The 20622-nt window shown below is 39.9% G+C and overlaps 6 protein-coding genes across 6 annotated transcripts; 4 read left to right on the top strand and 2 right to left on the bottom strand.

The window, feature by feature from the left end:
• Window positions 1–405: 405 nt before the first annotated feature.
• KQ657_000977 (uncharacterized protein) lies at window positions 406–1317 on the bottom strand (the record flags this gene model as incomplete). Its single annotated transcript, XM_043191791.1, has 2 exons — window positions 406–1057; window positions 1313–1317. 2 exons carry the CDS (start codon window positions 1315–1317, stop codon window positions 406–408), a joined length of 657 nt encoding a protein of 218 aa, XP_043048763.1.
• Window positions 1318–3156: 1839 nt separating this feature from the next.
• On the top strand, window positions 3157–4995 carry OCA5 (uncharacterized protein; the record flags this gene model as incomplete). The annotated part of the gene is made up of 1 exon (XM_043191790.1): window positions 3157–4995. The coding sequence occupies one exon, from the start codon at window positions 3157–3159 to the stop codon at window positions 4993–4995; it is 1839 nt and encodes a 612-aa protein (XP_043048762.1).
• A 238-nt stretch (window positions 4996–5233) lies between these two features.
• Window positions 5234–6478, top strand: NOP13 (Nop13p; the record flags this gene model as incomplete). Its single annotated transcript, XM_043191789.1, has 1 exon — window positions 5234–6478. One exon carries the CDS (start codon window positions 5234–5236, stop codon window positions 6476–6478), a length of 1245 nt encoding a protein of 414 aa, XP_043048761.1.
• A 566-nt stretch (window positions 6479–7044) lies between these two features.
• ADH1_4 (zinc-dependent alcohol dehydrogenase) lies at window positions 7045–8163 on the top strand (the record flags this gene model as incomplete). Its single annotated transcript, XM_043191788.1, has 1 exon — window positions 7045–8163. One exon carries the CDS (start codon window positions 7045–7047, stop codon window positions 8161–8163), a length of 1119 nt encoding a protein of 372 aa, XP_043048760.1.
• A 403-nt stretch (window positions 8164–8566) lies between these two features.
• SLK19 (Slk19p) lies at window positions 8567–11806 on the bottom strand (the record flags this gene model as incomplete). The annotated part of the gene is made up of 1 exon (XM_043191787.1): window positions 8567–11806. One exon carries the CDS (start codon window positions 11804–11806, stop codon window positions 8567–8569), a length of 3240 nt encoding a protein of 1079 aa, XP_043048759.1.
• A 3093-nt stretch (window positions 11807–14899) lies between these two features.
• On the top strand, window positions 14900–19873 carry MDS3 (Mds3p; the record flags this gene model as incomplete). The annotated part of the gene is made up of 1 exon (XM_043191786.1): window positions 14900–19873. The coding sequence occupies one exon, from the start codon at window positions 14900–14902 to the stop codon at window positions 19871–19873; it is 4974 nt and encodes a 1657-aa protein (XP_043048758.1).
• Between the last annotated feature and the right edge of the window lie 749 nt (window positions 19874–20622).

Below are 20622 nucleotides of genomic sequence, written 5' to 3'. Positions count from 1 at the left end.
TTAGTTTGGGGGATCCTACTTGAGATGATTTTCCGTCATTAGTTTGTGACAACATTATTGCGAGCATCGAATATTGCGAAGGTTCTCGAACGTATAATCGGGCTTCGATACATTGCAATAAACACATTCAAAAGTATGACATGGGAGCTGATATGTTATTGTGCTGATATTTGTTATATCCTGTATTTTTATTATTACTATTAATATTATTATTCAAAGTTGGATATGCTTCGCTTTCAGAAATTGTTATTCAGCCGTACATATCCTTGCACGTAGGGTGAAAAAATAATATAACGAGTGCATTACAGTCACACATTAAAAGAAAATAATGACAAGAGAAAAAAGGTACCTAATCCCTCGCGGGATTTAAGACTATATCAATACATTATTACAAGTCTTTATGTTTCAATATGCAAACACTGGAGATATAGGAATTGAAAGTCGTTCACTATTTTCACTCTCCATTTCCTCCTTTAAAGGTTCTTCATCCAGCTCAAAAACTACTTCTAACCGGTTTGATTCCATTGATGTTCTTGCAGTAGCTGAATTTTCTTTATTACTAGTGTTGTTTCCCAAGTGTCCCAGTCTTAAGTAATCCATATCGATTTGGATTACTTCCGATTCGAGTTCGCACCCGTCATCGAAAGAATATGATGATGATGATCTATTTGAAGGAGATTGCTTGACTCCGGGTCTTGTCATATCAGACCTCAATTTGTGTTGGTTTAATCGATATTCATCTAATAGACTTTTATTCACACAGAGTCGGTCGATTTCCATGATCTTTTTCCCAACTATATGTTGATAATTTTCAACTGTACTGCGCTTATGTTGAATTGCAAACTTATTGTCATTACCGGAAACAAACAGTTGCAAGCATTCAACCGGAATATCCCAGCCACAATGCAATTGTTTTATCCAACTGATAAATTGGCATGATGCGGTTTCCATGAGATACAATACAACCAGAAGTGATTTGTTGATACTCACCAACTGAGGTAAATGTGTACATAAACAAGGTGGTACAACAACTTTAGCCTTACGGGATGTTGACGACCTATTTCGTTTCACTTTATGGCTATTCTTCCTAGTAATATTAGTTTTCAGCAGTAGCAGCAGTCGAGGATGATCTGCTTCAAACACAAGCGAAAGTCGTCTTTGTAACACCGAAGTTATCACGTTCAAAGATTTCGGCTTATATGTTAAAAGGGAAAGTTCTGCTAAATCGGTTACTGTGGGATTCTTTGATATATCATCATTGGTCGCTTGTCTGATCTTTTGTTCTGTATTCGTTCGTCTGAGTATTTTCAACTTCATGTTTAGGGGTTTGCAATTAAAATCTTGGTACTAGCAATAGTTGAGGGCGGCCTAGGTCGTACGTTTGGAGAAAATAAGGATTATACAAAACCAGATATATGGTCTAGTAAATATACTAGTCCTTTCTAAAGGAAGTTATAGGGGGTTGAGAATTGGAAAATAATGAAGGGCTTGAATATCCACACTTCCCTATGATGACAACCAATTAATTCAGATATAATTGTTACGCGTCAATTGGAAGACTATTGAAGTAATTTATTGTACAGTTTATTCCCCGATCGGACCAATACATTTAAGTTCCTGTAAATACGCCTAGTGTATTCTAGAGCTATTTTTTACGCAACGATAAGCAGTTATAGGGGGGGACCCTTTCGGATGAGTCGGAATTGACGAAAATACATCAAAGAGCTACTGAGTATATCTAGCAGTCATAGTAATACAGTAGACTACATCAAGGAGAATATATATAGGGGAAGGACCATAATTTATTTCAGATTCATCCGTAGTTTATCATTTCGGATATAAGCAATGTGACTATCCGAATGTGGCAACCAATTGTAAAAAAAATTACCACTTACCTTACTTTGATTTATTTACATTAGTTGTAGCACCGGCTTTCAGTACTACTTCTTCAACGCTAGCTGATAACCTTTTAAACAACAGAACCGTATCCAATAAGAAAAGATGGAGTTTAGTTTAGGGGCATTATGGATCACGTGCTTGGTCACGTGATATGTTTTTACATCTCAAACAGGCAGGTCCTTTCCTCCACATGAATGTTGAGTAATGGAGAATTGGGCTCAGGCTTTATGCACACTTTGTTGAACATTTGAAATGAATGATGTAGCAAATAGGGAACATGTAGTGTGAATTGTCTGAAGTATGGTCCAATAGAGTTAATGGTAGTGTGGCCAAATAAATTGAGTAACATCCGATTGGGTTGTTATCTGCGGATGTTCCATCGGAAGATTTAAAGGTTTAAGGTCACATTCCAGAACACAGAGATTAGGATCAATATACTACACTGCCGATACACTATACACTATAAGGTACTCGCCTAATACTTACCTTATACTTACTTTATACTGTGCCATTATATCATACTATCCCATATGATACCATTGCAGTATACTATTCTCTCTAGACATGCATTGGATGACACCACCCCACCATGATCGCTGGAATGCACCCAAAGAAAAAATTATACTTCGTGCTTAGCCGTTTTGTGTTCGTTTTTGATTTCATTACGCTTTACAATCATGATGTCCAAATTTTAAATTATAAATAATCTGTTTTCTCTTGTTTAGTAAGGCTCTTACTCCTTCTAACCGTGCTATTGCAGCTATTTGTGGCTGTCATCCAATCGTATTTGACTTTGACTTCAATACCACTATTGCTTTTGCAGTATTGTTGATTGCACTTGCAAACATACCAAAATTTATAGAGAGTTCCACTGACCCGACCAGAGTGTTCCCTAACATGATGTTTTAAATTTGATTCTGTTGTTCGTTTCCACCTTAATTATCATTGATCTAAGCCGTTTGATAATAAGGTAGACTGATTGTTCATTCATCTTACACGACACTTTTTATATTTTAGCAGTCACTAAGTGACTAAGTTTTTTTTTCTGTAAGGGCTTCGCTTCACTCGTGTGACTTGATGTCGATGTCTTCTCCGTCTCATTCCATTGGTGTATCCAGTCCCGTGGCTTCACCTTCATCGTCATCACCATCTGGACATAAAGCTCCGTCTTCCTCCTCCTCTTCAATATCTTCATCTTCAACACAGACTAATGGCGCTGGTGAGAAACTGTCGATGACTCAATCAACAAAATCTACTATGAAGAAAACTTCGGATGACTACAAGCCTTCCTTCCATTACGATTCTCAAGTGTTGGAAGCATTGATCCATTACTTGGAAACAAAGAATCAAACTGGTCTTGCTTTAATTGCTCGTCAAAAGGGTATACCTCCATTCCTCCGATTCCAAGTATGGCCTACGTTGTTGAAATATCATCCATTTGTCAGAGCCCCATTTATTACTCCAAATAGGAATAAACCGAAATCAACAAAGAAAAATAGCCAAGATGACTCTTCAGGTAATGAAGAGTCTTTGAAGTCTCCTAAATCCGGTGGTTCAAGTCTGAATAATTCCGATAATGATGATATGGATGATTATCTCAAACTGAAGATTATGAAAGATTTGGCTCGTTACTCTCATAAATATTACCATTACAGGCCTTCAAACAATGCTGCAGTTCCTCAAAATCAATATACTATTACTACGGCTTCACCTACCACCAATGGAAGTACTACTGCCGCAACGTCTACATCTCCATCAGAAACTTCATCTCCGAAGTTAGTTCTGAAATCGGAGTTTGCAGATGATCCACCACCAATCACTTCAAATGCTCCCAACTTTGAAGAAATTGAATTGCAAATCTTCACCATATTACAGAATAGTATTCATAAATTCATCAGCAAGTGGGGTAAGATTATCAGTTATGATAGTTCTCTCACTTGGATGGCCTTGAATTTGGCAGAATGGTTTCCACCGATTGCTAACACTAGCTGGGTTTTAATAGGAAGAGATGCTAAAACAGGTAGTGGTGGTCAACATGTACACTCTCATGTTTCAGAGGACAATGATCATCATGGAAATTCCAGAAGAGGTAAAAATGTCATGGATTTACTTGATGATTATTCCAATTACATCAACAATGTTCCTGATTTACAGCAACGAATGCAAGAACTTGTTGCACAGGGATCTCTGCTCACGTTTTACGAAGTTTATGAGCGCCTTTCATTGGTGCTTTTACATCTGCCAGAAACAAGGCACGATAGTAGTAATAATAATCTGGGTGAATTTAAAGTTCCTAAAAAGGTTAATAAAACAAGCTTACCCGTTACTGGGGGTACTATTGAAGAAAGAGTTCTGTTCTTTGTGTATTGTTTGAGGAATTTACTTCCAGAGCTTTCGCAATTCTTTCAAGAAGAGCAAATCTTAAAGAAGTTTGGTCCTGGTGAAGATGAATGGTTATTATGGTGGTTAAAATATACAACTACTAAATGCTGGTCTAAATATGATCGTGGTAGGATATGGGATCTTATGTTTGGTTGGAGAGCCAAGAATCCTAAGAAATCCAATTCCTATTATCTAGAAAAGTTGGCTGGTCCTTCACTTGACTTTATCGATAAGTTGGGACCTGATGTTTTTTGGGTTCCTCGAACTGATGCCAATGCTGGAGTTGATGATGAGACAGACACATTGAAGGAAAAAGATCAGCAACAATTCACGCCAGTTTCGAGTGGCGAGAACGGTCTGGGACTTAGTTGTAAAGATGAAGAAATTGTACCCTATTCCCATATTGATCCCCATATTGAAGTTGTTTTCATTTCCATAGCTATGCTTAAAGCAGTTGAGAATACTCTTGTTGAATTGGATCAACACGAAATTAGACAATATTTGTCTAGATTGCCTAGCAAATCATATGCTGTCAAGTCTCGACGGAACAAGATGACCAATGACGTTAATAACGGTGATGCTGTTAAATCTGGGTCTATTATTTCAAATGACTCTCCAGAAGTTCATCGTGTTGATTACATTGATAACATCATTAATGAAGCTGGTGAGATGTGGCGGAAATGGCTTTACTTGGAAAATATTGATGACCTTTAACGTTAATTGTTTTTTTGTATTTTTTTAGGGCTTATGATTAATTATACTTTTGGATACTACGCTTTGTAGTATGATAACGTTTCTACTAAGACTGTAGTAGTAGAGCAATGAGGCTTTTGAGAATGGCAGTTTACAGCGATTTGGTAGCGCTGAGCTCATCTCATCTCGCGTCTTCAAGAAAGTGAATAAAGTTGATGCCTTTCAGTAATCAAAGACATACTACAATAACAACAATAAGATGGGTGAGAAAGAGTCTAAAAAGGAGAAGAGAGAGAGAAAGAAGTTGAAGAAGGAAACAAAGAAAAGCAAAGAGGAAGAAGAAATTGAAGAGCAAGTAGAAGCAACAGAAGTGACAGAAGCTACAGACTTTGCTGAAGATGATTTAGACACAACTTCAGATAACCAAGAGTCACATCATAAAACAAAATTTGAAGAAATAACTGTTGAATTGACAGCAGGTACACCCTTGTCTAAGAAACAACAACGGTTATTGAAAAAAGGTAAGATAGATTTAGAAAAGCTTTCTAAGAAACATCCAGCACCCAAGCCACTTACAGAAGACGGGAAGGAAGAGTCAGAATCTGCACCCAAGAGGTCTCCTTATGGTGTGTGGATAGGTAACTTGTCATATGATACTACTAAGGAAGATTTGGAACGGTTCATCACATTGAAGACTAGCGATTTCAAAGATGAATTAGTTCCTGTGGAATTGTCCGATATTTCCAGAGTCAATTTACCCAAAAAGAATGGGAAATCTAAAGGGTTTGCTTATATTGATTTGCCTTCTGTGTTACACGTTCAAAGTGTGGTTAAATTGAGTGAAGAACAATTGAATGGTCGGAAAGTTTTAATTAAAGATAGTACTAGTTTTGAAGGCAGACCTGAAACCGCCACGGGTACACCAACTACTGATGCAGGGAAACCTTTATCTAAAAACCCTCCTAGTCGTATTCTTTTTGTGGGTAACTTGTCTTTTGATACTACCAGTGACTTGCTTGAAGAGCACTTTAGACATTGCGGAGAGATTGTTAAGATACGAATGGCCACTTTTGAAGATTCCGGGAAATGTAAAGGATTTGCATTTGTTGATTTCAAAGATGTTAATGGTCCTACTACTGCATTGAAATCAAAGTTAGCCAAGAAGTTGATAAATAGACCTTTACGTTTGGAGTATGGTGAAGATAGATCTAAGAGAACTCCTAACCGTCCCAAGGTAAATGATGACGAAGGTAATGGAGATAGTAGTGGATCAAGAGATGGTGGTGGATTTAGAGCTAAGGAAAGACCAAGTGTTACAGACAATTCACATTCTCAAGAGGATTTCACAAGACCTACGCCAAAGCCAATGATTAAGAAAAGAAAGTTCGAGGGATACAGTAATGATTCAGATAAAAGAGTTAAGTCAAGTATTGCATTGGCTACAGCCCAAAGAGCCAGTGCAGCTATTGTTCCTTCTCAAGGTAAGAAGATTAAATTTGATTAAGGTACTCCTATAACTATGAGTAAACAATTTAACCAGGTTTCTGAATTTTGTTGTAACAATTGTAGCCGCATATTAGTCATAGATTAGCGCGACGCTATACGTTCGGTGTTTAGAACCCAGCTTCGCACTGTGCCACGTCAAATTTTACTTTTACAGAAAAGCCCCCTAATCATTACCCCGATCGTCACCCAACGTGGTCATACCTTTCTTAGTGTTGCGATTGTAGTAATAAAGGATTATTTTCAGTTGGTGTCTTATTGTCTATTGCCATGTAACGCTAGATCAAATCTGAGTTTTTGTCGGCGATTGGAGAAAACCCCGGTGTTTATCTACCGATTTTTACTGTAGATATTATTAGATAGCAGATAACAATGTAAACGGGTTAACCCGGGATGAGAATTTTGAGCCACTCGTATGTATCAAATAATAGTCACTATATTATGCAAATCAATCAGTCACATATTTGACTTCCTACATACATATGCATATACATATGCATACATATATAAGTATGTCAATGCCCCGCATTTGACAGCAATTAGGTGATCCAATTAAACATAGTAATAATGATGTTGAGCGTACGAGCATTAAGTCGCCAACTCACAAAGAGACCATTGAGTCTTCGTTTGAACTCCACGTATGCAATTCCTCCAAAGCAAATGGGAGTGGTGATTGAGAGAAATGGCGGGCCATTGATATATAAGGAAATCCCCGTTCCTAAACCTAAACCCAACGAATTGTTGATTAACGTTAAATTTACTGGTGTATGTCATACTGATTTACATGCTTGGAAAGGTGATTGGCCCTTAGCTACAAAATTGCCATTGGTTGGTGGCCATGAAGGTGCTGGTGTTGTTGTTGGAATGGGTGAGAACGTAGTTGGGTGGAATGTTGGTGATTACGCGGGGGTTAAGTGGTTAAACGGTTCTTGTCAAGCTTGTGAGTTCTGTGAAGAGGGTAACGAATCCAATTGTGACCATGCAGATTTATCTGGCTATACTCATGATGGGTCCTTCCAACAATATGCTACTGCTGATTACATTCAAGCGGCTAGAATCCCCAAGAATGTCGAATTGGCCAAAGTGGCTCCTATTTTGTGTGCGGGGATAACTGTCTACAAGGCTTTGAAGACTGCGAACTTGAGAGCGGGCAGCTGGGTGGCTATCTCCGGAGCCGGTGGTGGATTGGGGTCTTTGGCCGTCCAATATGCTAAGGCAATGGGATATTTGGTTCTCGGTATTGATGGTGGAGCTGAAAAGGGTGAGTTTGTCACGGGCTTGGGTGCTGATGTCTATGTGGACTTCACAACTACAAAAGATATTGTAGCAGCTGTTAAGGAAGCCACTAATGGGGGTCCGTTGGGAGTTATCAATGTTTCTGTTTCTCCTGCGGCTATCCAGCAGTCATTGGATTACGTCAAGGCAACAGGCACCGTTGTCTTGGTTGGATTACCGGCAGGAGCAGAAGTCAAAGCTAAAGTCTTTGATACTGTAATCAAATCAATTAAGATCGAAGGCTCTTACGTTGGTAACAGAGCTGATGCAAGAGAAGCCATTGATCTTTTTGCTAGGGGCAAGGTGAATACTGAAATCAAAATCGCTGGGTTGTCTGAGCTTCCAAGAATCTTTGAAGAAATGGAACAAGGTAAGATAATGGGAAGATACGTTTGTGATACTTCCTATTAATTATTATTCGTCTATCACGCCTTTTTACGATCGTTTTATTTTGTTTTGTGTACGTTCCTTATAACCTGTATTTTCGGCGTTAGCCGCACCAATGTTGAAACCGAAACTTACATATTTTTGCGTACTGCAGCCTTATTCCCTTAAGCAGCTCGAAACACACACCTGTAAGCGAATATGCCTGTTACACGGCTGATAATCACCAAACATGGACAATAGAAACAATATATCAATTCATATAATAGAGAACTAAACAAAAAAAAGTTTCCCAAAAGACCAATGAGATGGGCCTGATAAGAGTAAGATGCTATAAAAAAATAACAAGAAAAGAAAGGAAGCCCTATTCAGAAGTAAAGTAAATGCCAACGGATCCTGTCCTCAAAAAGAAGAACGATATGAAATGGAATCATGTGTCATAATTTTCAATCACTTTTTTTTGCTTCTTTTCAAATTCATCCTGAGTCACCTCTAAATAGTTGGGGTCGTTTCTGTTCTCATCCCATTCTTGAGAAGAGACTTCCTCGTATACGGAAATGGTTTCCCATTCATTGTCTGATTCAAGTTCATGAACATCGCTTTCTGTTTTTCCACTAACAGTCGAGTTTCCACGAGTAATCTTGGGTTCGTCACGTTCAGGAGCGTTGATCTTGGGTTCATCAACTTCGGGAGCCTCGGCCTTATGTTCGTCAAGTTCAGAGGCCTCGCTCTTAAGTTCAGGGGCCTTAGGCATGGGTTCTTCGGGTTCAATGGCCCTCATCAATGGCTCATCAACTGCTTTTGATTGAACTTCAGATCTTGGGGTTTCAGGTGTTGAAGGCCTCTTCGACTTCTTCGAAGGGGATCTGATGACAGAATTGGTCTTGGCAACAGCAGCAGCTGTGGCACCTCCAATGGCTGCTGTGGCACCTCCAAATCCAAGAGCAGCCCTCAAACTTTTTCTTCTTTTCTTGGGAGTTTCGTTGGCATCTCCTTCAGATGAAGTAGTAGATACTTCTTGGCTTGAGCTTGTGGCAGACTTATCCTTTGGAGAAGGTTGTTCAACGCTCTTAGATTGAGGAATAGATGTTGGAATTATAACAGGTGCAACGTCTTTTTGGGAATTTGATGGTACATTTTCTTGCACCTCTCTGGCTCCTTCGCTACTGGGAGCCACAATTTTCAGTGGCTCCTCTGCAGCGAAATCATTGCTCTTTCCTAAAAAAGCCTTCTCTCTTGCTTGGAATGCATAAAACTCGTCATCATCCATTTCAATTTGTCTTGTCAAGCGATCAACTTCAAGTTCACGTTCTTCAATTAATTTTTGAACGTGTGATAATTTATTATCTTCAACAGTTTGAGCAGCTAAACGGGCCTTCTCTTCTCTCAATTCTCTAATCTTTTTCAAATGGTCAACTTCTTCAAGCAAACGAGTCCTTTGTAAGTTTTCCAATTCAATACGAGATTCGTAAATCTTCATACGTTCTTCGTTTTCCTTCTTCAACTTATCAATTTCCTCCAACTTTAATTGAGCCAATCTTTCAGCTTCTAACCGATCAGCTTCTGCCTTTTCTGTTTGTTTGTGCTTCAATTCTTCAATTTCCAATCTCAATTCTTCAGCCTCTTTCTCTGTTTGGAGTTTTCTGGTTTCAAATTGCGCTTCGTACTCTTCCCGTTGCTGGATAATTGCAAGCTTTTCCATGTCACGTTTCTGGATACGCAATTCACGTTGGTATTCAGGATCACGCTTCAATTCCTCCTCTAACTCCTTCTCTTTTTGAATTTGAGCCAACCGCTCTTCTTCTGCTTTGATGGCATCTTCATGTTCTTGCTTCTTTCTAGCAATTTCTTCTTCCAATTTCTTGGTCTCCTCAGACTCAGCAATTTGTTTACGTCTTTCCTCTTCCTCTAACCTCTTGGTTTCGGTTTCTTCCTCTAACTTCTTGCGCTTTGCTTCTTCCTCAATTGCTAAAGCAGCTGCCTCTTGTTCAGCCTTAATTCTTTTAGTTTCAACTTCTTGTTCAGCCTCCTTTCTTTGTCTCAAGTGTTCCAATTCAACTTGTCTAGCAGCTTCTTGCTTTTCTGCTTCCCACTTGTTGTAATGTTCCTTAGCCTCTGTCAATCTGGTGGAACGAGCCGTCTTGTCGGAGCCCAAAGTAGATAACTTAGCACCATAAGCAGCTAATGTTGCGGCCAACACACCAACTTCAGCAGCCAAAGTACCGTGCTTCTTCTTCTTTTCGGCAAGAACAGCTTCTGAAGATTTAACATTGTTGTTGATCTCTTCACGTTCAGAGATATTTGCAGCAATGGCAGTACGCTTTTCTTCATGAGACGCCTTCAAGTCTTCTAATTCTTCAAGTTTGGCAGCCAATTTACTTTCGATTTCTTCAATTTCGGAATTCAAACCAGAGTTGGATTCCAATAATTGTTCCTTCTTGGTGTTCAATTCCTCAATGGCAGCATTGGCATCAATTTGACCTTGTTTGGCATCTTCCAATTCCTGTTGCTTAGTGGCAGTCAATTCTTCATGGTTTTTGATTAAAGTTTCCTTGTCATCCTCATGCTTACTAACAGCCTTTTCCTCTCTTTCAGCATAATCATCTTTATATTGTTGGATTTCAGCTTTGGTATCGTCATGGAATTTCTGAGCATTCTCTTCTGCATTTTTCATTGAATTATCAAGGTTGAGTAATTGGGTTTCGATTTCCTTATCAAATTTAGCCTGACTCTTGCCAATTTTCAGCACATGCTTTTCGAATATACCTTCCAACTTCTTCTCATGTCCTTGGATCTTGGTGGCAATCTTTTCTTGTCTCAAGAGTTCATCCTCTTCTCTTGTTTTGGACACTTGCTGGTTGATATTGGCTAACATAGGAGCCACTCTTTGAGCTGCAATAGCCATAATTTGACTGTTGGTCATCTTTAAACCAGCACCCAAATTGACAACACGGTTAGGATCGCTCAACTTCTTGTCAACAGACTTACTAGCAGTGGCTTCCAATTGAGAGTAGTGAGATAACATAACAGGCTCATCTTTGAAGCCCCCCAAAATGTGTTCCCTTTCAGCTTCAATGGCTTCCAATTGTGGGTCCTTTGACTTGGATTCTGGCTGCTCAGTAACAATGTCAATGTCCTCAATTTCAGCTGTCTCTGTATGCCCATTACTTTCTGTTGGTTCTTTTTCGGTTTCTTGTTCAGCCTCAGCCTCGGGTTCATCTTCAGTCTTACTTGAAATCTCATGAAGCTCAGCTTCACTCAATGGCCTCTCAGACTCAGCAATCAGAGCATCTTCGGCAACAGTCTCATCGGTAACTGCTTCGGTACCTTCTGCACCTTCAACATCCGCATCTTTTTCTTCTGCGTCACCATCATCTTCTGTATCATCCTTTACAGTTCCTGAGTCTTTGACGTCTTCAACTTCAGCAGCTTTTTCCTTCTTCTTTGCGTCCAAGGCAGGATGGGACGTGAACTTCTTGGGGATCTCAATGTTGTCGATGTTATTCAAATCCTGCAAGTCCTTATGCCAATTCCGTGTGTTCCCCAGTCTAAATGGTGATACCCATTCTTTATTGGCAGCGAGTTTCTTCAATACCCCACCACTTTGTTTGGGCGGAGTAGCCTTAATACTCGAAGTGATGCTGCTTCTTCTGTCAACGGTTTCAGACATTGTTGATGAAAAAGAATATGACCAGTCACTTTTTTAATTCTGAGTTAGCAATTTATTATAAGCTATAATAGTGAAATTTAGGGGTTACCCAAGCCAGCCAGGTATTCCTCGTTATTTCGTCGAAACGGACAACTGTTACACAAAACTACAAACAAGAGTGAAAGAGAAGGTCCATACGTAAGTGTTTGTGGTAGCGCCCATTGAAGGGACGAAGTTTAAGGCTACACTATTATTTGGCTATATTGCGTTTTGATTGAAAGAATGCTCTTAATTCAATTGTATGTTGAGAAGTGACCAATGATGTCATCTATAATTCGAACGACTTGCATTCGGTGGAATAAACGTAGGTGGAGTTGCCGGAAACCCGATAGCAACGTGAAAGGTCGCGGGGCTACATACTTCTGTTTATACTTGTTTATGGTATGTGTAGAAGTAAGTATGACATTAATCATACGTCATAACATACCCAAGTCTAGCTGCAGTACTGTGTGGTCACATAACAAGCGTCGCATGACATATCACATGATGCACACGAAACATGACACATAACATGAGTGGACTCTATTGGTCACGTGGCACAAATTGCTTCTGTATACTTTATGGCATGACCATCTCCAATATATACTTCTGGTTTGGGTAAGTGTTATAATAGTAGTCGGCCAAATTATCTTTGCCCTATGTCTATTACTGACTTTACCGTCTATGTTGTTTGACACATCTATATACAGAATGTACTTATTCTTCTTGCTGGGGTCTACTGGGGCTTAACTCTATGTTAGCTCCTCTACCTGTGGAACAGGTTCTATTTCGCAACCTTGATATAATTTTAGGGTTGGTCCAGGTAGAATAATCCTGCTGGCGTCGACTACCACAACTGGATCTACAAACCTATACGGTCGGCGAACAGTACTCTGTTCTCGCCTCTCACATAAACGGGAGGGTGACGAATACAGAATGTTTCAAAAAGAAAGTACGCAAATTATCATTACCAATAGTGATACTATTTTCAAGTAACTGAGATACTTTAGCAGAACATCCCTAAACAATATCTACAAGAATTGAACCTCAAGAGTTTATTTACAGCTGCACAATGTGCAGAAGCCATAGATATAGTACCCGATGGTTGTAGAATCAGTCCTGACCGGAATAGTTTAAGTGACAATAGAGTAAATGTCGTAGTCTCATATATTAACTGATAACAACATACTCGCTGAGTTCAACTACACATTAGACGCTCATGCTTTTATTATCTTCAACGCAATGCTAAATAATATTCATGAATCCTTAAAACTTACTCCGAGACTGTTACTGGAAATGAATACATTCCACAGTTCACATCTTATGAGAGACTTGCGCACAAAGCATGACATCACCAAGTGCAAATGGGATTCATGGTTGTTTCTTAAGATAGCAAATAGCGTTGAGTTTGAATCCCTGCTGTATTTTTCAGGTGAAAGAAACAGAATTAAACATAGTTAAGGTCAAGGATCGGATCTGGGGATAAAACAGGTTAAAAGCGAAGGAAAGAAGGGCGAGGCGAAACACAGCGAGTTTCAAGGCGTTTTTGTGAATTTTATCAGCTGGTCGCTTATCATGGAAATATAACTCCTTTATTGGTTATGCGGTCTCTCCTAGTACTATATCCCACCCCCTCCCCCTCCTTTTGATGGCCTAGATAGGCTTTGTAAGGCGGATAATGAAGAAATTATATAGAAATATCTACCACATTCCACTTGAAGATAATGTATTAATACAATGTTAAATCCTTAGTTACCTTAAGTAGATGGTTGGCGTTGGGTGTTTGTGCTGTGTAGAGGAATTGCTCAGTGCTTTCAACAACCGAACACTGGCACATCAATCCCCCGCAGATAAGATGTAGGTTTACTATTGTTCAAAGATTTTTATGGGCGCGTATTTCCGCAGCGAACTATGCAACTGGTGTATCGCTGTTATAGTTCACTTACTGCATATAAAGCAATCACTCCAAAAGGAATGGATCGTTAGTAGCGACAAAGTTGAATACTTGGTTGTGGAAACAAATGTCTGCTGATGCAAGCAACGAATAATAAACTACAATAAGGATGAGTAACAAACAAATAAATAATCACATACATATTTATGTATTCGAGTGAGCAGAATAGTACGGAATGAAAGCTACTATAATTGGTATGTTCATTAGCACACTAAGTTCATTCCATGTTCAATTACTGTATGCTGTAGGCTGTGCCACTATGTATGTACATAAGTGTTTATATGTATGTATGAATGTACGTATGCACGAATGTATATGAGTATGACACCCCACAAAGTAATGAACACCCAATTTTTAAATGAGAACGCTTGTCAAAAGCTTCGATGCGCATGCGGAAAGAGGACTAAACATCTAGGCGTATTACTAGGCGTACTATATAGTGAAACTACGTATATACTCCTGATTCATTAAACAAGCATCCATAAATGCATTCCTTTTGCGCATTATAAACTTAATCTATCAACGAATGTATGTATATATGTAATGTAATGTAATCACCTGCGTCATCCATAGGTGGGTTTTTTATTTTCCACAGACCGATCCATCCATCGTATTGCATTTCCCAAACACAATAATAATTGGGCCTACCTATTACTCCCCAAAAATCAAGCACAGCATATTTACACACACAAAGGTGGGTATTTTTTTTCTCACGCTTGAGATTTTCAATCACCAGAATTCACAACCAAGCAGGCAAGAATACTTTGTTCAAGGGAAATATTAAAAACGTCGTAAGCGTTGATTAATAAAGCGATTGGACTCACCTACCGTGTCCCTTTCCACTGATTGTGTGTCTTTTATATTCACTGATTGTGTATTACAAGGTGGACTCCTTTTCCTGCAAGCATAAACTGTTCTGTAAGTAAGCACTTATTCACTTACAGGATTCACTTACAGAACTCGTTTTAACACACATCCATTGAAGGTCATAATATTCCCTTGCCAAAAACCAACAATCAAGAAGGAATTGGGTGGTTGGCTGGCCGTTTTCAAAATAATATACACGCACACGATTCAAACCTGTGATTATCTGAAGACTCCCCCTCCCTAATCAATACACCATGTCTACGTTGGTTCCAGCAGCAAGTACATGTTTCCCATTGACATTGCCTCGAGCAGAAAAGGATGATCGATTCAATTTAAACGTTCGGACAGGTTCAGCATCAACGCTTTACAATTCGTTTGTGTTTACATTTGGTGGGTTAACCATTGGATTGGAATTACCAGAACTCACAATCAACGAGATCTTTCTGACTTTCGAATCCAAAGTAGGTAATGCCAAATCTCGGTCATTGGCCACGTATTTATCTGGAGAGTTCTTTTATCTCAGCATTCTAGAACGTTCTTGGACAAGACTAGAATTTGATCATTCCAAGGGGTTCCTCCCCAGGCCTGTACCACGGGCATTCCATGAGATATGTGCTGTAAACAATTATGTCTATGTGTTTGGGGGGTTACGTATCAAAGAGGCTCATAAAGATCGGAAACTAGTTGAAAATTTGGTACCTTCAAATGACTTGTGGGAGTTCAATTTGGCAACAACCAAATGGACATGTTTGCATGATGGTTCTGGCTGGGATACAGATGCTTCTATTCCTAAACCAAGATTCTGTCCCAAAATGACCATAGTAAACAACTTATCCTTTGTCAACAAGAAGGGCCACATGGGGATCTTCATTGCTGGTGGTAAAGATACCAATTCGGAGTACATTTATGATAATGCTATTTTTGATTTGGTGGAGAAGAAATATGTTGTGAGTAACTCTGGTGGATCGTTCTATTTGAAGGCCACTTCCGGTAATGAAGAAAAGGATGAACGGGTCGGGTTAAACCAAGTGGTATCAACTAATGGTCAAAAGTATATTAGTGTGGATTATACAGATTCGGTTATCGTGAGTTATGACCATACTGTTGATCCTAACGTATTCCGTTCTTCCCTAAATCATGCGGCTGGTAATATTCGTGGTGGCCGTGATCCAAGAGCTGGCTCTCAGGATGCAGCCTCTTCCCTTCATGAAGAATCTATTATTATCTATACCCCCACAAAGAATTCTAATCCTCGACTTGAGAAAGGTGGTGGTGATGACAATATGTCATATCAATCCAGTTTTAAGGAACCCAAAAACTATAAAAGTGCTCCGGTGAACCCTTTGGTCTCGTTCAAATTGGGTAAGACCATGAAGAATGGGAAACCTCTACCATTACACATGAAGCGCAGTAATTTCAATAGAATAGGAATGGTGGTTCCCTTCAACTTACGATACCCAACCGGTGGGCTATTTGGTCAAAATCTTGTAATTGTGGGGTTCCTCCCCAATGACTTAGACATCTCGGTGTTTGTCTATAACATTCCTACTGGGAAATGGTCAAGATTAAATGTCTTTTGTAATCATGATTATGGATCTCATAGATTCTGGGGGGGGTTCGTTTGGGAATCTCACCATAAAGTGGTTCTTATAGGGAATCAACATACCTCAAGAACAACATCATCAATAAGGTATTTCACTACGATGATCACCATTAGTTTACCGATTACTAACCTTTTGGCAAGTTGGGAATTGGCCAATGACTACTTTACAAGCTCATCTGTCGAAGCTGTGGCTATTTCAAATGGGTTACAGATCCCAACTTCCTCCATCTCTACAAGCTCCACAACTTCAACATCATCTTCAGATGATGATGGTGATTATAGTAATGAGTTGTTGAGCGATACTGAGGACTCTGATGATGATGCCAATATTATTCATGAACCTTCAACATCACAAATTAGGCCTTCAAGAAGACTCTCCACTCAAATCGATAACGCTAATAAAGGTGCTAAGAATGCCATTAGTTTTGCTGATTATATTTATTATGCTGCACCCAAGGCAAAGTTCTCAACGATTAGTTCTGTCTTCCCCCCGGCAGCTGTAACCTTAGGAAGAAATGCCTTTGACAGGTACGGTGATTTAATATCTGATTTTGAGTTTGTTTCGGCAAATGGTGATAGAATCCCGGTTTCTACTCATGTTTTAATCGAACGGTGGGGTTCATACTTTGTTAATTTGTTGGCTCGTGGGTACATTAAAGCTGTTTGTAAATTCCAGCAGGATTCGCTCAACTCCTCACCAGCAGGCAATAACAATAATATAAGAACTTCCAATGCATCATCATTATCATTGTCCCAACTTGCACCTGGACAGAAAAGTGGTAAGCAGCTGTTGTCGGCTTCACTGTCTTTAAGTCAATCATCTCAATCTGATTCTCACCAATCACGGCATTTGAGTCCTGAACCATTCAATGTTGCACCTCCGGGTCCACAAGGTTCACCGGCGAAGGAAATTCCTCAATTTAGATTACCGTTCCAAGACTCGGATCTGAGGAAGCTGGAAGAATCTTCAGCTCCATCTTCAAGATCACTGTTCCCCGGCGAAGCATCATCAACAATATCGAGCTCCAGGCTCCATACTTTGTCTCAGTCTTCAGCCGTCGACCCACATACAGTGGCGGCCATAAGTCATTCAGTAGATCCAGGTCCATTGGGTGGTACATCAGGGTCTTCAATGTTTATGCCTGAATTGAGTGACATTCCTGCTCAGCTCCCATTACCTATGGAACCAATTCCAATGATTCCAACTACTACAAGCTTCAAGAGTGCTTCCAGAAAGAACTCGTCAAGTGATGTTGCTTCTCCAAGAAACTCGATAATTCATACCCTAACAAGTTTGAGAAATATCCCTATGCCGAAGTCCCCCAGGGATTCACCGTTTAATTCTCCTAGAGTGTCTATTTCTGTCGACCCAGGTGAAAATTTGGACCACCACACCACCACCGTACCACAAGCGACACCGCTTTCAGTCTTGTCGTCGACATCCACGACGAATACCGTCGACAGTGATCTCTTATTGGGAAGTGCACTGGGAATCAGTGACGAATCCCACGATTCTCCCGGGAGCTTTCCTAGTAGTGGCCACCCGCCGCACACTGCAGACACTTTTACTTCTAAGCAAGAAATGGATCCAAGTTCTATTTTGGACGCTAGTGCGATGATGGATGAAAATGGTTTGCTTAACTTTGATAACTTGGATCCACTTAGTTACAAAATGGAAGCTTCATTAATCCCACGGAAGTTGTATGTTCCCTTTTCCACCAATACCATTAAGGCATTTTGTGAGTACCTATACACGGGGCAAATCGGAGATAAGTGGCTTCTTAGTCCGACATCATTAGATTGTTTAGCGCTCTCCAAGTTCTTCAATGTTCCCTTGTTGTACAATTTAATCACCGAAACCTTATTCGGTATAATTGGAAGAAAGGAAGGAGCAAATCTAAGAAAATGGAAGAAGTTCAAGAAGAAGTATATCAACTTTATAAGCAAACAGGGGATCCAACTTGACCCAGAATATACTTTTCCATTTGATGAATTTGAAGGATTTGTCGACACTGTTGATGATGGTTATTTGGATATTGTTTTACTTAAGAAGTCTTCTAACTATCATAAAACCAGTCATTCCAAATGTCTGTTATCAAGCGAGGCGTTGCTGCCTGGAAAGCTGCAGTCTAATGTTGCAGCAGCTAATGAAGGTGGATCACTTGCTTTACCTGATGGTAACACTGACTCTCCCTTGGACTCTACTGAAGCTGTACCTGATCTTCAAGAAAAGGAGGATGATGACGAAGAGCTTGACGAGGAATACATTGATGGAACAGAAATGGATCTCATAGAGTCTGGTCTTGGGTACCTCGATAACCATGATACATCGTTTGTTAACCCCAAATCAAGACCAACTCTGAGAAAGACTTCTCATCAACAAGCTACCACAATGTATAATGAAGATGAAGAAGCAGATTTCAATTCTGACGAAATGAAAAAACAAGAAGATGAATTGGAATATGCCAGGAAACAACTTTTGAACGTAACTTTGGCAGAACTAGTCTCGCCAAAGGCACCAATTCCAAGTGATTATGCCATTGGTTTGATCTACGAATCCGCAGCATTGGTAACGGATGTTAAACTCATGCTAAGGGCTATGAATGCCAGACAAATGAGTAAAATGCTTCTTGAAGAAGAGACCAGGTTGATGAAAGAAATGGAGAGCATACTTCGTAAGAAAGACCCTTCGTTAAATGATGAAGAAATTTCAAAGACCATTGCGGACGCCCTTTCAAAAGATCGTAAGGGACATAAGCATGAATCGGATCAGAAAAATGAAATGCCAACTCAACCATCACAGCCACAGCCACAGCCACAGCCCCAATTGAAGCCGGTTCATTCTCTGACAACTCTTAGCTCCAAAACATCATATACGGGGATATTAGAACGTACTAAATCGAATCTTGAAGGACTGAAGTTGGAAAGAACAAAATCAAATAACAGTCTTAAGAGTATTTTCTCTATGACCCCCGTCAAGAAGACGATTTTGGGTGAAGGGCTGAATATACTGAACTTGGGTAATTCTCTTGCTAGCGGATATGGGTCGGCTATATATTCACCCACGGGTATTCCTGCTCATTATGCTTCTAGAGTTTCTAATAAGAGTTCAGTTTCCTCTGCTTCATCTGCTGGTAGCAAGGCATCAAAACTGAATGCTTCAGTCCACTCATCATCGAACACAACCACATTGAACCCCATCAAATCGGCATCTAAATCTACGCTTACAACCTCGAATCTGTCGTTGACGATTAATGTTATCAACACATCTCTGGTATCGTCGCCTACAGTGTTGAAGTCATCCTCTACCGTTGAAGGCTCGCCAGTGAACTCCATCGATACCTCCCGTGCACCACCACCTCCGACAAGAGAAATCTCCAGGTCGAAAACGGAACCATTTCCTTCCTCCCCAGCTACGGACAATAATGATGATAACCACAGTATAGGCGGAGCTTCCACGATTTCCAATGCTACGTCTTCCACTGGAATTCATCTGCGGTTCTTCCACTTGCACAGGAAGGACAGTAATAACAGTTTGGAAGCTACAAAGAAAGATGACAATGATAGTGACGCCGAGAAGCACAGCTCTCGTAAGAAGTTTGGAATCTTTGGTAGAAAGAAGTGATCCATATATAAGTTACTACATATGCAAGCCTCCATACAGAATATACTATTCTGTATGTGTGATAAAGTCGCTGAACCACGACTTTATTAGACTTGGCCCAATTAGGAAAGGGCCCATCGATCAGTTACAACGCTATATACAGGTCCTAACGGCTGCAAAAAATATATATCCTTCATCAACATAGTAAAAATACACATAGTAGAAAAGATATACACATACATGAAACGGTGGTAGAAGAACCTTGAATCTGAAACATGTCAGCTCCTTTAGCCGCTGGTATCAATAAAAAAGTATAAAAGTGTCAAGGAGGTTGCACAATTTAGTCGTATGGTTGTCACTATGACCAGTTCCTGTTCCTTTTATCCGGTCGTTTTCCCTAATTATGTTCATCCTTTTGGTTACCTGTTGGCTCATTTATCTGTCAACAAGTATGGCGTTGCTGTTTCTGTTGTTAGAGGATGAATGTGAAGAATGGCTGGTGGCGGAGTCAGAGGTCATGCCGTCGTTGGAGGCCACTGCTCTGTTAGAGACGACTTCTTCCTCCTTTGAACTTTTGACTGAAGTACTGATTTCCTCTTTTGTCTCAGCAAGTTCATTCTCCTTTTCTTTATCCAGTTCCATAGCGATTGTTGAGTCCATCAGTAGTGTTCCCCTGTTTAGAACGGCATATGTATCTTTGGGCACATCCAGTGTGGTGGTTATACTGAGCTCAATTGTTCCTTATATGATTGATAGCAGTCCTGAAATCA

The sequence above is a fragment of the Scheffersomyces spartinae genome (assembly GCF_019049425.1).
Source record: "Scheffersomyces spartinae strain ARV_011 chromosome Unknown scaffold_13, whole genome shotgun sequence".
NCBI classification, from domain to species: Eukaryota; Fungi; Ascomycota; class Pichiomycetes; order Serinales; family Debaryomycetaceae; genus Lizanozyma; species Lizanozyma spartinae.
This window is presented reverse-complemented; position numbering and strand designations above follow the sequence as displayed.